The following is a 16976-nucleotide window of genomic DNA, read 5'->3' as shown; positions in this document are numbered from 1 at the left end:
AATCATTAGAAATATAAAAAATTATTATGGAATAATAAATAAATGCACATTTTTCATTTATCACATTTTTAATAAAACAATCAAGGGTCTGCTGCAGATGCATCACGCTGCCTTAACCATTGCAAACACGTGTGCACATTTGGTACACAGCATGTACTTCAGAGTCACATTACTGCAACAGGTGTGGGATAAAAAGAATAAATAAAAAAAGGGAAGACCAATTATTTTTTGTGTGGAGATGAATCTGGAACATTGAATATCACTATACCACACAGTCCCGTGTCTGAAGTACCAAACTAAAGTCGGTCCTTACAACAACAACAACAAAGCAAGATGAGTTTCCAAGAAGGGGTGCAAGGCTCACCCATGTGATGATAGGTATAATTACAAGTTTAAGAGTTCCCACACCTGCTGTAGTCTAGGGGGTGATATCAGAAATATTGAATAATACAATAAGAAACACTATCAATCTCTCTGAGAATATATGTGTCTTTTCTACAGTGAATAGTGAGTGAATCCAAGTTTGTCCCGGTGGTTTCCTCGGACTTCCCAGCGAGGCGATGCATCACGATTTCCTGTGTGGTTAATCTCAAGCTGCTCTCGTCGTACTCAATCTAACAAAAAGCAAATGCTGAGCGGCAATTTCCATGTCTTTGATTCATTTCCAGTGGCACAACTGCCACAAATCATAGCCACCTCAATCCAAAAGCTTGGAGTGCTCTATCCTCGTAATGGTCCATTCCGGAGACACTCCCTTCGTGAACTCCCTCTGGAATCTGTCAGAGAAAGAAAAGAAAGATCAGCAGGAATACTCCAATCCCCACAGAGCTTAGTTTTATTCTGTATGCCCGAGTCCTGACACTCCTCAAAGATATACTGACTCATATTTTGCACTGAGGATTCTCTTGGTTTCTGATTCTCCCTCTCCACCGATGGCCACCTGGAACCCACGGCTTCCCTCCATGGTGTCGTTAGGAATACGAGCGCTTGTCAGATACCAGAAACGCATCAGAATACTGACAAATTTCCTCCCTGGAAAAGAATAAAACGGATCAACACTGCACAAAAAAAAGTGGCTTATTTCAAACACACACCATCTCTACTGCGTGTCGGTCCGTTGGGATCTCTTCTCTGTTGCTCCTCAGGACGTAGCCTTCATTTATTCCCAAGTCAAGTTTTATTTATGTATTTGTTTTTAGGTGGAAGCCATTGGTTTAAAAAAAATAAAAAATAAAAAAGGCTCAGCAATTTACCAAAACAGCTGGGCAATATAATTTTTTAACAAAGGTCAATAAAACAGGAGTAAATGGTGCATTTGTTGAGGCTGCGGATGTATGGCTGTATATCCATGTTGCTCTAGTGACTGGTCAAAGCAATAAGAGCGGCATTTGGGATTGTGTCAAAATAAACTGCAGCGTGTGTATTCAGGGTAATGAAGTGTCACCCAGTGACAGTGGGGCTCATTACTTTGTTTCTAATAGCTTGGGATCATCAACGTAGCTCAACAGGAGAGCTGATATATATATATATATATATATATATTAGGGCTGTGAAACGATTAAAAATATTAATCAGGTTAATCACAGGTTTCTGTGGATTAATCATGATTAATCACATATTACCGATATTCTCGGTATATTTTTGTGAGAACATAAAGATTTATGACAAAAGACGGATATATACAGTTATACACAGGGGTGCACATAACTTGCTCACCAGTGTGCGCGCATCGCGGCTGAGCTCTATATAAATATATATATACACAAAAAAATATGTGTACATATACATATGTAAATATATATATTATATATATATACATTCACACATACATATATATGCACACACATAAGTACATATATACATAAGTGGCACCCTTATTTCACCTCCTTAGGGAGGGCAAGGACTCCTGCAGGAGGAAGCTGGAGGCCAAACTCCAGCTGAACAACACAAAGGAGGTGTGGTCTGGGATGAAGCAGATAACTGGCTTCAAGGTGGGAGGGAGACAGCCAGGGGGCTCCCTGGAGAGGGCCAATGAGCTGAACTGTTTTTTCAATAGGTTCAGTTCACAGCCCTCCCCCGTCTCCTCCACACATCACACCTCCCAAACACCTCCCCCTCTGTCCCCCCTGCTGAGCTGCACATCCACCGAGCCCTCAATAACAATGGGCTCCTCCACCTCCCCCTTCTCTCTGTGACGACTGACCAGGTGAGAAGACAGCTGGAGAAACTACACCAGCGCAGAGCTGAAGGTCCTGATGGCATCAGCCCCAGGGTCCTAAAGACCTGCGCCACCCAGCTGTCTGGTGTCCTGCAGCGCCTCTTCAACCTCAGCCTGAGGCTGGGGAAGTCCCGTGCTGTGGAAGACGTCGTGCCTGGTCCCTGTCCCAAAGAAGTCAACACCATCTGGCCTCAACGACTACCGACCGGTCGCCTCACCTCCCATGTGATGAAGGTGCTGGAGAGGCTGGTCTTGGCCCACCTCCGGCCGCAGGTGAAATCGTCGCTGGACCCTCTGCAATTTGCTTACCAGCCTCATGTGGGAGTGGACGACGCCATCATCTACCTGCTGCAACGAGCTCAGTCGCACCTGGATGGAACCGGTGTCTCTGTGAGAGTCACTTTCTTTGACTTCTCCAGTGCATTTAACACCATCCAGCCACTGCTGCTGAGTGAGAAGCTGCGGTGGTCGGTGTGGACGCGTCCACCATCTCCTGGATCACTGACTACCTCACAGGCCACAGTTGGTCAGAATGGGGCGTGTGCTGTCTGGAACGGTGGTCAGTGATGTTGGAGCCCCACAGGGAACTGTTCTGTCTCCCTTCCTCTTCACCCTGTACACCAGTGACTTCCAGTACAACACGGAGTCATGCCATCTGCAGAAGTACTCTGATGACTCTGCAGTGGTCGGGTGTATTAGGGATGGACGGGAGGAGGAGGACAGGGCAGTGGTGAGTGACTTTGTAAAGTGGGCCGATGAGAACCACCTGCGGCTGAACGTGGCCAAGACCAGAGAGATGGTGGTGGACTTCAGGAGGAAGGCGACAGCTCCTACACCTCTGAGTGTCCTGGGAGTGGACGTGGACATGGTGGAGGAGGACCAGTACCTGGGCGTCTCCATCGACAGCCGACTGAACTGGAAGGCCAACATCAACACTGTGTACAAGAAGGGATGAGTCGACTCTTTTTCCTGAGAAAGCTTCGATCCTTCAACGTGTGCAGCAAGATGCTGGAGTTATTCTACCAGTCGGTTGTGGCCAGTGTGCTGCACTTTGCCATTGTCTGCTGGGGAGCAGCATCGGAGCCGGTGACACGAGCCGTCTTAACAAACTGGTTAGGAAGGCTGGCTCCATCATCGGCTGCCAGCTGGAGCACCTGGAACAGGTGGTGGAGAGGAGGACGTTGAAGAAACTTGTGTCCATATTGGACAACCCGGACCACCCTCTCCACCACCTCCTACAGGGACAGAGGAGGACTTTCTCCAGACGTCTCCTCACGCTCCGCTGCCACAAGGACAGATACAGGAGAACATTCCTGCCGACGGCTATGAGGCTCTACAACAGTTCACCTCTTGCCAGATCATAGTGTTGATCTGCACTTCACACATCTCATTTGTTTGCACTACACACATACACACACATTGCATTTCATTAGCTCTGCACTCATACACACACTTTGCTTTTTGCACTCTGTCTATATTTAATATTTTGTGTATTTGATTTGTCAGTGTTGTTGTGTGTTGTGTATGCATGTGTATTGTATATTTACATATATATTTTGTTTTGTATTTTACTTTTATTTTACTTGTATACTTCTATATCTTTCATCCCTGTTTCTTACATTTTGTGTTTTGTTTTTACTCTTGTGTGTTGCTGCTACTGTCACGACAAATTTCCCCTTGGGGATTAATAAAGTATATATCTATCTATCTATCTATCTATCTTATCCTGCTTTCACCTGAAGTGGCTGCAGGGCGATACTCGTGTTCGCCAGTAGGGGCAGTAGCGGGTTTTGCCATGACTGGCGCCGTCATTCTTGTCTTAAACAAACAAGTTAGACCAGCATATCACAGAACAGTCAGTGTTGCCAGGTCCGCGGTTTTCTCCCGGAATTGGGCTACTTTTGAAGTGTTGCCGCGGGTTGAATTTTTTGTCCGCTGGTTCGGGTAGACCTATTTTGCATGCAAATTACATGAATATCTTGAAATAAAAATCCATATTTTAAATTAAATAATTTATTAATACCCAAATCCTACCAAACTGACTCCAGATCAGCACGTACACGCCGACACATCCGCGCACACAGTTGAGCACTCTCTCACTAGCCCCCCCCCCCGTCGACAACGCTCGCCGTGGGTCACTTTCCTATCTCATCATGAAGGAGTTATGCTTAGGACACCAACATGGTTAGCAGCGGTACTGGACATGGACTTTAAAAGCAGTGTTTATGGTTTGGCACGGGCATATTTTGAGTTCTGATATTGGGCTGGTATTTGGGCTGGTTTTATTGGCCATTGGGCTGGTTTTGGGCTGGTTTTATTGGCCATTGGGCTGGTTTTGTCACACAGACCTGGCAACCCTGCAGACAGTGACCAGCTATCAAGTCACTTCTTGTCAGTGCCTTCGATCTCCGCGACCTTGTCCGTCACCATGGAAACATTGTCACGTGACATCTAAGCGCTTTGGTGCTAGTGACGTCACGGAGCCCCGAACCAGAGTCTGTAAGTAGAAGTGATTTCCAGCAAAGCAGCAGGGATTTGTGAATCTCACAGGAGCGGTGGGCGATAGGCGGTTCAGAATCGCCTACACGGGAGGAGCGATTCATAGGCGAGTCTGATTATGAATCGCCGACCTCCCCAACGGGGTGGGACGGTTTGGCGAGAATCACCTCGTGTGATTACTCCTACACCCCATCCCGGGGTGGGTTTGGTTCTGTGGGATTCACAAATGGGGCCCTTTTAACCCCTTAGTTTAGTTTATTTTATTTTATTTTATTTTAGTTTATTTCGATCAGCAAAATATACAACAATCAGAATTCAACAAAAGAAGAAAGTGGCTGACAGAAAGGGTCGAGGCTGAAGCTATCAATCTCATAAGTGCCCTAACCTATGATTTCTCAAAAAAACTTATTTCAAAGAACCATATATATATATATATATATTAGGGCTGTGAAACGATAACAAATTTTAATCAGGTTAATCACAGGTTTCTGTGGATTAATCATGATTAATCACATATTACCGATATTCTCGGTATATTTTTGTGAGAACATGAAGATTTATGACAAAAGACAGATATATACATTTATACACAGGGATGCACATAACTTGCTCACCAGTCTGCGCGCATCGCGGCTGAGCTCTGCCGCAGCCGAGAAGAGTTGTTGACGAGGGGGGGGGGAATGCAAGTGACTTTTTTTCGTCCCGATGTGCGCTCACACGCCGAATTGGAGCTCTGCGGCGCGTGAGACGGAGATCGGAGTCGTGTTAACGCGACACTAGAGACAGAATGACATGCTGCTGTAGAGACGACCAACAACAGACGTATTGGAAGCTCATTCTGCGCATGCGTTAAATGCGGTAAAAAAATATTACTAATTAATCCTGTAATTTAATCATAACGTGTTAACGCGTTATTTTTCACAGCACTAATATATATATATATATATTTATTTATACAGCAGGCTCTAGTACACAAACACAGTACTTGTTAGCAGGATCTATTCATTGCTTTTGGTTGCAGGTAAAGACTTCATGCTGACCATCATCATCAAAGTAGATCCTCACGTCTCGAGGCGTCATGCACATGATGTCATCAGCGTCTGCAGAGAGAGCTTTCTTCTGGTCCAATGGCAGCCCGTTGCACTTTTCCTCCAGCTTTGCGATCAACTGCAAAGACATGGAAAATAAACAAATCGATAAAGCTCAACTTGAGCAGAGAGATTACAGTGATTCTTAAAACACTGCAAGTCTGTCCTTTGATAAAGGTAAACAGCTGTGTTGTGTTTGGTAGCAATAGGACTAAATGGGTTAATTAATCAATACATAAATATATCAAACTGTGATGTGTGGGATGGACTCATCTTTTAGTTTTATTCCGACTTACGAGCAATCATAACAAGTTGCATCTGTTGATGAAAACAAACCCAGTATTTCACAAGTGATGAGTATCGTCTATAAAAACAGAATGACGTGACTAAATGGTTAAAACATCATTCAAGCCGACAAACTCTAAATCCCCCTGAAACACAGGAGGGGAGGAGCCTTGGTTGCTTTGGCCCCTGATGGAAGTCACTGGGATCCCGTCGGTGTGAGGCGACATGAGGCGACTGCTGTGGTCTAAATGACTAAATACATGTGTGCATAGAGGGAAACACTTCTACAGTCCGATGCATGAAGGAAACCGACAAGGGACTCAGAACTGCTTCCGAAAAGATCTCAGGAAAACATTAAATAAGAAATGGACCATCTCTTCATGTTATATTTTCGATATTCAATTAGCTGTTGCCTGTTGTGTAACGATTGATTGTGAACCATCTGCAAAAACAAATGTACACACAGAGAGATGAGGACTTATTGTGTATGGAAGTGGGGATCGGCGAGAGACATCAGGTGGAACGAAAAGCTTTGCTTTGTCTCATCTGTTTTCATAGATTGACACCAATATTAGAACATGTGATTATAACAATTTCCATGACTTTTTCCAAACTTTTATGATTTAAGTTTTTTACATGACTTTTCCAGGCCTGGAAATAACCATTTTAAAATTCCATGACTTTTCCAGGTTTTCCATGACCGTACGAACCCTTACGTTTGGTGACCTACAACAACTCTTTGACTCCGTTTCTAAAGTAGCAACTCACACAAAAGACTCCTCAATCGGGAACAGAATGACTTCATAAATAAATAAGCTGTATGTTTGAGTCTACATCTCCCTCGCATAGTTTGATGTCATCGGTGCTGCTCTGGGTTTGATATTGTCTTTGTTTGTTATGTGGGATATTGTTTAATGTAAAAATGTAATTCCAATATGCTTAAGATGAAATATTATATATATATATATATATAGTATTAATAGAATAGTTCCAACACCTTGAAAGATGATGGTGAACCAGGTAAGATGGCCGCTACACCTTGAAATATTCAGTAATATTTATTTTGCATGGGCCCAGGTGTGAATGGGAGCGAGGCCCATTCAGAGAAATCTCTACGGCCCACACGGGTGTATGTGTATATATATATGTTTGTGTGTGTGTGTATAACTCTGCTTTCTCTCCGGAGCCTTTTGACTTCACGTCTCATAGGGTCCGATGACCCTATGAGACGGCATAGATCCTATCTGCCTGATGGAGCATCGAGGTCTGGGTCGTGGAATTCCTGCTCCTGACTACGCCACTGTCCTGTTGAGACTCCGCCCACTGTTGAGACTCCGCCCACTCCTCCTCCCCACCGCCATCTGCCTGATGGATCGTGGAGGTCTCCATCGTGGAATATGCCTACTATGAACTATTCATACACTCTGTCATATTCATTGAATGTATTTAAACTCTAAATCTGTCCTTCTGTACACATTACATCTATTGCATCTGTCCATCCTGGAGAGGGATCCTCCTCTGTTCTCTCCTGAAGGTTTCTTCCCTTTATTTCCCCCTGAAGAATTATTTGGGAGTTTTTCCTGGTCCGATGTGAGGTTTTGGGGCAGGGATGTCTATGTGTACAGATTGTAAAGCACTCCGAGACAAATTTGTAATTTGTGAAATTGGGCTATATAAATAAACTGAATTGAATTGTATATATATATTTATATATTATATATATATATGTATGTATCTGTGTGTGTATATATATACATATGTATGTGTGTGTGTATATATACATGTGTATAAGTGTGTGTGTTAGAAGAATTTCCCTGTACAATGGGATTGATATGTTGATATATTTTGAAATATGATCACTAACAAGGTAGAGAATGGATACGTTTGGACCTGTTGGCTTCCCGTACTCACGTCTTTCGCCACGAGCCCTTCCAAGGCTTCAAACTGACTCCCTGCCAGTAGTTTGGAGACGTGGATGAAGGCCTGCGGGAGGGAACAGAACTGATGGGGTTCGGGTCGTAATGACGGATAAATAACGTGCAATGACTCCCGTAGCTTGTGGGTCGCTGACAACTTTTCAGCGCCGTGTTCCCGGTGTTACACCCCTACTGGTTTTCAAACCTACTGGTTTCCCTGCGCGTGTGTTGTGTTCTCTTCACATCTGCAGCGGGGCTCTGTCTCGCTCACCAGATTCGTCACACATTCACAAACATATTGCTGGAGATCTTCAAGCCTCCGTTCATATCCATTTCGGCGATTACGATTGTATAAGTGAGCAGCGCATCACAGCCACGTAGGAAGAAATACATTTAATAAAAAATAAAAAGATCGCCCGACCTGGTTTCGATCTCTGTCACGCAAAATGAAACTGCACTCTAAGCGCATAGTCTGTGCGCTGCGCCACCAGATATTAGTTTCAACTCAAGTAATTGATATATTCAACCATTACGTCACATCTTTTGTTTCATGGAACAGTTTGGCGGAGGGGATTTGAAACAACTGGTTACCTTGTTCGGATATTTACACTTTGAAACATGTTTAGCGATGCTTGTTCGCAACGCAACAGCCACACAATACCGACAACAACTAATTGACTTTCGTGACGAGTATATAATGACGATGGTACTGTGAACAGAGATTAGAAACATTGCGAACACTGAACAACAGGAAGAATGGAATACTAGTAATGTTCCATCGACAAAACAATGTAGAACATATTGCTGGAGCTCTTGAAGCCACATGTCACATCTATTTACGATTGTACAAGTGAGCACTACACATCACACATGAAGAAACACATATTTTTATAAAAAGATCGCAACGACCTGGTTTCAATCTCCTTCAAGCAAAATCTGGCCACTGTATAGCGCAGCAGTCTATGCACTACGCCACTAGATATTAACTGCAAGTCAAGTAATTTTGATATTCATCCATTATGTCACAACTCGTATGCGTCATGGGAACAGTTTGGTCGAGGCAACCTGAAACAATTGGTTACCTTGGGCGGATATTCAAATATTTCCAAACATGTTTTGTGATGCTTTTATAAATAATATTCAGACATCATTTTTTTGGAAATGTGAAGGGAATGCATTTGTTAGCTTGAACTGAAGCAATTCTTGCACCATAAGTGGATCCATCGAAGCTTCTTGTCTTTTTTCCCTTCCGTTTGTTTGTCTGACACAGTTTCCTTTTATACAGATGTTGCTAATTATGTCCTTGCTTGATTGGAATTGTGATTGCAAGATGTGATAGCTGTGCATCATTTTCTAAACTCTTGAATTATGTCAATACAGTTTCTCAATATTATTTTTGTATCATGATGCGATCTTTTTATAAAAATATGTGTTTCTTCATGTGTGATGTGTAGTGCTCACTTGTACAATCGTAAATAGATGTGACATGTGGCTTCAAGAGCTCCAGCAATATGTTCTACATTGTTTTGTCGATGGAACATTACTAGTATTCCATTCTTCCTGTTGTTCAGTGTTCGCAATGTTTCTAATCTCTGTTCACAGTACCATCGTCATTATATACTCGTCACGAAAGTCAATTAGTTGTTGTCGGTATTGTGTGGCTGTTTCGTTGCGAACAAGCATCGCTAAACATGTTTCAAAGTGTAAATATCCTAACAAGGTAACCAGTTGTTTCAGATCCCCTCCGCCAAACTGTTCCATGAAACAAAAGATGGGTCATTCCTAGCATTCAGTGCCATTTAGGTCCCCAACACATTATATCATATATTTTTGTTTATTCCCTCTACTATAAAACATCAATGTTATTTTCCCAGGATATTCAAAATGCTAAATAATTACTGTGATTTGCTGTGTCCCAAATCATGTTTGCTCAACTTCTCTAACGGATATAAAAAAAGAAATCAAACAATAACAAACAAATTCTACTTTTGTGTCACTGTTATGTAACCCTTTTATTGATATTCATCACAAAATAAAAAATAAAATGGTAATTCATTTTATTGATTAAAGTTTTAAAAGTGTGTCCCCTGTTTTAATGTCCCCTGTTACTGTGATTTGAATCCTCTGACACCCCTTTACTATGCTACTATTTGTATGACTCAAGAAGAAGGATACATTTTAGGCGGAAAATCATCTTCAAGAAGCAGAGTAAGTATGCACTCTTCCTTCAACAATTTTTTAATGTTTTTACTAACTTAACTGTAAGCATCAGCATAACATGTCCACCCTGTTATGCTCATTTTGTGTGAAACTGATCAAAATGTTTACATTTAGAAAAAATGTGAATAAAGCTATCAAATATCTTTCTCTGATGTCACAGTGCTAGCTTGATCATCATCAGACATGTAGCAATAGCCAAGTTTAGCATACAATGTCCACCCAGTTCCGTCCACCCTGTTACTATGTTTCACAGTAACAGGGTGGACATAAATAAAGGGTAGTTAAAAGGCTAGATGATTAACTATTTCCAGCATGTGCTGTTATGTATTGTTTGTTTAATATGCATATATGTTATATATATATATATATATATATATATTACATTATATATATATATATATATATATATATATATAAATTATATGATATCTAATGGTATGAATGTATTTATCAGGAAATGGCAGCGTTGTCTAATGCAGAAAAAGGCAGCGGCTACAGGGCCGCGAAGGATTCAGACAATGAAAGAAGGAAGCAGTACCTGGATAAAGAGAAGGCAAAGTGGAAGAAAGACAGAGAAGAAGGAAAGTGTCAGACCTCAGTGAAAGAGAAAGGAGAGAACAGAGAAAGAAGTGGCAAGAAAAGAAGAAAATAAAGCAAGAGCCAGCGTAATGACCACTCCACCAAGTCAAGAGACAATGCTCAAGGTTAGAATAAAGTTATGGTTTAAATGATTTGCAGATTGTGTGTATCTGGATTTGAATTATCTTACATGATAAAGCAAACCATTTTGTGTTTCAGTGATTGTAAATTGTGACAATAAACTTTTTTTTGTGTTATAGGCAATACGTTGTTGAACAATGTCAGAAGGCCAGAACCAGATTGAAAACTGGAGGCCACATTGAAGAGAGAAATTAGAAAAATGTACAAATACAAAAGAGAGACCAGCGTTTATTGGGGAGAACAAATCCCCTCGGTCTAGGGTGAATTACCTGCTTCGCAATCAAATAGTTAAGGACACAATTAGAAAAAGATTGTGACATCAGAAATAAATACAAAAGGAACGACACCGAGAAACAAATAATTGCTAACACAACAATAGGAAAGATTATCGAGAAATACAGGCTGCAGAGGGATGCACAGAAAATTCTTGGCTTTTCAAAAAAGCGAGGTCAAAGACCAGATGGAGCGCTGTTGACATTTGAAAGAAAAGTGAGCAACAGATTACCTGCTGAATGCAAAGCAAAGCATTCTATTTGAGAGATGACGTCAGCGGATGACAACGGGACGAAAACAAACTGTCACTCAAAAGAAGACGAAAAATCAAAACGTTTGCTAACTGACACGATGAAAAATCTGCACCAGAAATTCCTTTCTGAGCATCAACATCGGGTCTCTACTCGTGTTCTGCACCTTGAGACCATTTTGGGTTGTGGTGCCAACAGAAGCTGATCGAGAAACCTGTCAGTGTAAAACTCATGAGAACCTACAGTTCCTCTAAACAGCCAAGGCATGTCAGCTACAAAAATATTGAGGAAATGGTAGATGCAACCATGTGCAATCCAAAATCCAAACTCTGTGCATACGGCGAGTGTAAAGACTGTGTTTACACAACACATAAAATGCTGAGAGCTCCTGAAAACATAGAGGTAGGTATTACCCAGTGGTCTTTGGAAGCCAACATCCATAATGGAAAAAGGTCAACAATCACTGTCAAGAAAAATGTGATGACATCAGAGGATGGACTTGCATGTGACTTTCATGACCGACTGTTCAGATTTAGAAGGCACATATTTAACATTCGGTGGCAGTATGGAGCCTATAGACAACTAAGGGAAAACTTGAGGAGCAATGAATGTCTAATTCATGTAGATTTCAGTGAAAATTACTCCTGTAAGTACTCTAAGGAAATTCAATCTGTCCATTTTGGAGGTTCCCACCAGCAAGCAACCCTGCACACTGGAGTGCTTTACACAGCAGCTGAACTGTCTCCAGTGACTTTCACCACCATTTCACCTTCCAGAGCCATCTGGGCCCATCTTGACCCTGTTTTGGACATGGTGAGGAGAGACACCCTGATATCAATCGCCTGCATGTTTTCAGACGCCCAGCAACTCAGTACAAACAGAAGGGTAACTTTACCTACTATCTCATGGAACTTTTGAGGCCAGCCATGGAAAGGGTGCTCCAGATGGTGTTGGGGGGGGTAAAAGATCTGCTGACAGAATTGTCAAACATGGAGAAGATATCCCAATGCGGAAACCATGTTCCACGAGTTAAAAAGTCGGGCACTTCAGTGGAGCAGCTTGTGCCTGTGAAAGGAACTATGAAAATTCACCAAGTCATTTGCCTCTCTCCAGGGATTATCAAATACAGGGACATAACCTGTCTTTGCCAGGCTGACAAGGGCAAACTGGACTGTCCGTGCTATGGGCTGAAGGAGGTGAGCTTGGTAGAAGGGCCGATTCAAGAATGCACCAGAGAACCAACCCGGCCTGAGGTCCTCACTAAAGAAGAAATTGGGCAGTGGTGCATCATTAAGTATGATGGTGAACCCTTCCCAGGAATCATCCTGGAGGTGGAAGAAGACCTGAAGATCAAGTGTATGCATAGAAATGGCATTAACAAATTTTACTGGCCCAGTCCACGAGAAGACGTCAGTTGGTACAGAGATGACCAGATTGTATGCCTCATTACAAATCAATAAGAGGTCTGTCCAGCTGGAAAAGTCTGTTTGAGTTTCTTAGAGAAGCAACTGGGTTGCTGGCTAATGGAATAGATCGGTTGATGTATAGATGGAGAATGTTGGTACTACATATGTATTAACTGTTGAATATGTTCATGAATATTGTATTGGGTGGACTTTTATGGTTGAAGTTTGGAGTATTCGTATTTGTCAGGGCCTGGGGGATGCGGGGCGGGTGGGCTGTTATTGTTAATTATAATAATTCTTGTTAGTATTCTTGGTAAAATGAAATGTAATTAAATAATATATAATATAACATTTTGACACCATTAATTAAATGTAGCCTAATGTTTAAGGATTTATGTTCTTAATTAAATATGTTATTGTATTCACTGATACAAGTCCTCCCCGTCACGTTTCTCTTGTGTCCACCCTGTTGACTGTGTTTCTTTTTATAATGATTAAATGAAACGAACAAATCTGACCAATGTCTTTGTAGTACTTTGCAGGAGATGATTTGACAATATTAATTTACTAAAACATGCCACATTCCAATTAAATTATGTTTTATTCTAAAACAAATGGGTTGAACTTACATTGTGCCTCAAAATAGTAGTATTTTTCGAAATAATGCATTTAAAAAATGTTTTGTTAAATTATTTTGACAGGTTAAGTAAGGAACATTTCAGCTGTTAGATAATTAACATTTATAATGATTGTGTAGTCAAAACACTTTTTCATAGACATGACAATGTCTGTAACAGGGTGGACGTTTTGCCTCGTTTGCATCCGATTATTAAGTCACAATTATTTAAACATAATATCCTGAGCTTGACCAAAACCTTTTTCTTATACTTTAACAAGCCATCATTCAGATTAAATAGAAAAAAACATGGAAAATTATGTTTTTTTATTTTTGATCAACCTAGCTGAAATGGCACCGAATGCTAGGAATGACTCAGATGTGACGTAATGGTTGAATATATCAATTACTTGAGTTGAAACTAATATGTGGTGGCGCAGCGCACAGACTGCGCGGCTTAGAGTGCAGTTTCATTTTGCGTGACAGAGATCGAAACCAGGTCGGGCGATCTTTTTATTTTTTATTAAATGTATTTCTTCCTACGTGGCTGTGATTGCACTGCTCACTTATACAATCGTAATCGCCGAAATGGATATGAACGGAGGCTTGAAGATCTCCAGCAATATGTTTGTGAATGTGTGACGAATCTGGTGAGCGAGACAGAGCCCCGCTGCAGATGTGAAGAGAACACAACACACGCACGCGTAGGGAAACCAGTAGGTTTGAAAACCAGTAGGGGTGTAACACCGGTGCTCACGGACCTGCTTCGCGCCCTCCGTGAAGTCTTCGATGGTGAACTCCTTATCAAAGTACGCCCGGATCAGGAAGTAGTAGATTCGGGTGCGAACCCAGAGGAAGGGACTCGGGATGCCGAAAACCACCAACTTCTGGTTCTGGTGCTGCCCGCCGCGGTCGGAGCTGTACGAGCGGAGCGCCGCTCCCACGACAGCAGGCGGTGGAGGAGGTAGCCACCGGTTAACGGACCGGTTCAGGATGACACTTTCATTTAAACAGAGACGAGTAAAGCTTAATTTAGATGGAAACCTGTGACAACCTCTCAACATGGGCAGCGCCATCTTTCTTTCTTTGTTTTTTCATCCTCGGAAATTTACCGGTCCTTGTGATTGTAACTTCCGGTTAGGAACATATAGGCATTATTCCAAATACAGACAGAACAATTACAAGTATTCGGGGAATATGATTAATTTGTGTATTAAAAAAACATGAACATTGTTTTGTAAATACAATACCGTACTGTTTTATTTTACAGCCGACTTGTATCATTATTTATTCATATAACTTTTCGTTTCTAGTGGGAACAATAACAATGTGACGCCCGTTCAGCGCCGCTGTTTACTTTCTGAAGGGGAAAGTACCGGTGCCGATATTTACAGAAGTAGACACGGAAGTGTTCCTGCGAGACATTTACCCAGGGTGCACCGGGCGGCTGTTGCTGGTCAGTTCTGTAAAGTTGGAAAGATATTGACAGTTCGGACTTCCCGGCGGTTAAAATAATTAATAGCAGACGTCAGTGGGCAACCCTCGGTTGTACGACAGCTGTTATTCTGAAAAAAAATAGATTTTTAATGATTATCATGAATTATTAAACATATTGTATGGAAACAATATTCAATAGCTCCACTGTAATAAAGTGTAGGTTGAAATAATTAATATCAGACATCAATTGGCTCTCCTTTGTTGTACTACAGCTGTTATTTTGAAAGTTAAAAAAATAAAAATTATTATGAATTATTTCACCCTCTACTTTATTACAGTGGAGCTATTGAATAATGTTTCCATAGAATATTCAACATAATTCATAATACTTATTCAAATAAAATTAAAATTAAAACAATTTGTGAATTGTTCTTCTCCGCATTTGTGAACCTGTGTTCGTATTTGCGAGTCTCTCTGTGCGCATTTGCAATTATTGAGACTGATCTGACCCCATCATATACTTTGACCCCAGAGAAAAGCTCAGGGACATCAGGGAAGCAACCACGGCCGATCCGTATGGAGGAAAACGAAAAACAGACTTTGGCAGACTGCCAGCTGGCTTCATCGAGAAGGACCCCCCCCCCCCAAACACGATTCAATAAAACTGATTCTGCACCGTCAGGTCCTCTTGGTTCTGGTCGGGTCTCCCAAGGCAAATTTATTACGTCAAGGTTTCTATTATTTATTTAATAGAGATTAAATAACACAAATCAGAGTTTTTACAGTGGACGCTTCCACTGATAACCCTGTTTAACCCTTGTGTTGCCTTCGGGTCAATTTGACCCGATTCAATGTTTCACCCTCCTGTCGCCTTCGGGTCAATATGACCCGATTCAATGTTTAACCCTCCTGTTACCTTTATATTTACGAACATATTTTTACCCTTGAGGTCAATATGACCCCAGCTATTAAAATCTCCAGAAAATTATTAGAATTAATATTGTCTTCCAAGTTTAAGTGTGAGGTACTTTATGTTTGTTTGTTGACTCCCGAAAGAACACCGACATTAAACATTGAATCGGGTCAAATTGACCGAAGGCGACAGGAGGGTTAAATATTGAATCGGGTCAAAATAACCCGAAGGCAACACAAGGGTTAATGTCCCATTGCAATGCATTGTGGGTAATTCCCTTGGGCAAAGTCTGCATTCTGTCGGCGTTTCTCAATATGCGTACTTGTGCGTACTTTCCTCTACTTGTGTGCTCGTGACTCGTGACACGTCATCAGTCTCAGCCCAAGTACATGTTCCAATTCAAAGTGCGCTTCTCGCAAAGCACGGTCAAAATGCCCGGATGTGACTTGATCCTCCCACTTTCCGGAGGATGCATCAGAGGAGACTTGTGCGACTCTGGCCAGCATATATCCCAGAATGCATTTCACCAGCAACCGGAAACATTAGCGGAGGAGAAAATAAACAACTGACAGTTGACTTTTTATAAATACTACTGTTGTTGAGTCACGGAATGTAATTTTAGGATGTTTTGTTTATTTCACTGTAAAAAATAATTTACAGTGAATAATTAGAGTAAACCCAGGAGCAAGAACAGCTGATGTGGTGACGTCATCAAGTCAGCTGCTGTTCCAATCGCAGAAAGACCGTCGTCCCGTCCTCCGGAGTCTGGACTCCCAAGACCAGACTCCAAAAGAACACAAGTCTGTACTCGTGTACTTTGAATTGAGAAACGCCGTGAATGTCTGCCAGAGAATCCTCCAACACTCGAGGATTTGACCGTGGGAACTAAACCCCCAGTCATTTTCTTTTTGCTGCCGGAGGAGTCGCCCCGACGCCCCCTGGTGGACATTAGAGAGAATGCAACTTTAAAACCGCCTGAATGGGGCGAAGACCCAGGAAAGAGAAGCCATTATTAAAAAGGCCAAGTTACTCCTCCGACCAAAGACAGGTGGTCTAAAGTGTAGACCTGCTCTGTTGATGATGATTTGAGAGTTTTCTCGTGACAAAAAAGTAGCATGAACATTAAAATAACAC

The 16976-nt window shown here is 41.8% G+C and overlaps 2 protein-coding genes across 3 annotated transcripts; both read right to left on the bottom strand.

The window, feature by feature from the left end:
• Positions 1-31: 31 nt before the first annotated feature.
• Positions 32-14630, bottom strand: maip1 (matrix AAA peptidase interacting protein 1). 2 transcript variants are annotated; one of them, XM_056435938.1, is made up of 6 exons: positions 14254-14630; positions 8002-8073; positions 5758-5884; positions 882-1032; positions 697-776; positions 32-614 (listed from the first exon to the last, which is right to left on the bottom strand). In XM_056435938.1, the coding sequence occupies exons 1-5, from the start codon at positions 14566-14568 to the stop codon at positions 698-700; spliced, it is 744 nt and encodes a 247-aa protein (XP_056291913.1). In that variant the 5' UTR covers positions 14569-14630; the 3' UTR covers positions 32-614; position 697. The 2 variants fall into 2 exon arrangements, with proteins under 2 accessions (XP_056291913.1, XP_056291904.1); XM_056435929.1 differs by having other exon boundaries at positions 33-776; positions 14254-14623.
• Positions 2461-3526, bottom strand: LOC130207369 (uncharacterized). Its single transcript, XM_056435950.1, has 2 exons — positions 3242-3526; positions 2461-3153 (listed from the first exon to the last, which is right to left on the bottom strand). Exons 1-2 carry the CDS (start codon positions 3417-3419, stop codon positions 2729-2731), a joined length of 603 nt encoding a protein of 200 aa, XP_056291925.1. The 5' UTR covers positions 3420-3526; the 3' UTR covers positions 2461-2728.
• Positions 14631-16976: the final 2346 nt, after the last annotated feature.

The sequence above is a fragment of the Pseudoliparis swirei genome, chromosome 2 (genome assembly GCF_029220125.1).
Source record: "Pseudoliparis swirei isolate HS2019 ecotype Mariana Trench chromosome 2, NWPU_hadal_v1, whole genome shotgun sequence".
NCBI lineage: Eukaryota > Metazoa > Chordata > Actinopteri > Perciformes > Liparidae > Pseudoliparis > Pseudoliparis swirei.
The sequence above is the reverse complement of the archived record's forward strand: the minus strand, read 5'-3'. Positions and strand labels throughout refer to the sequence as shown.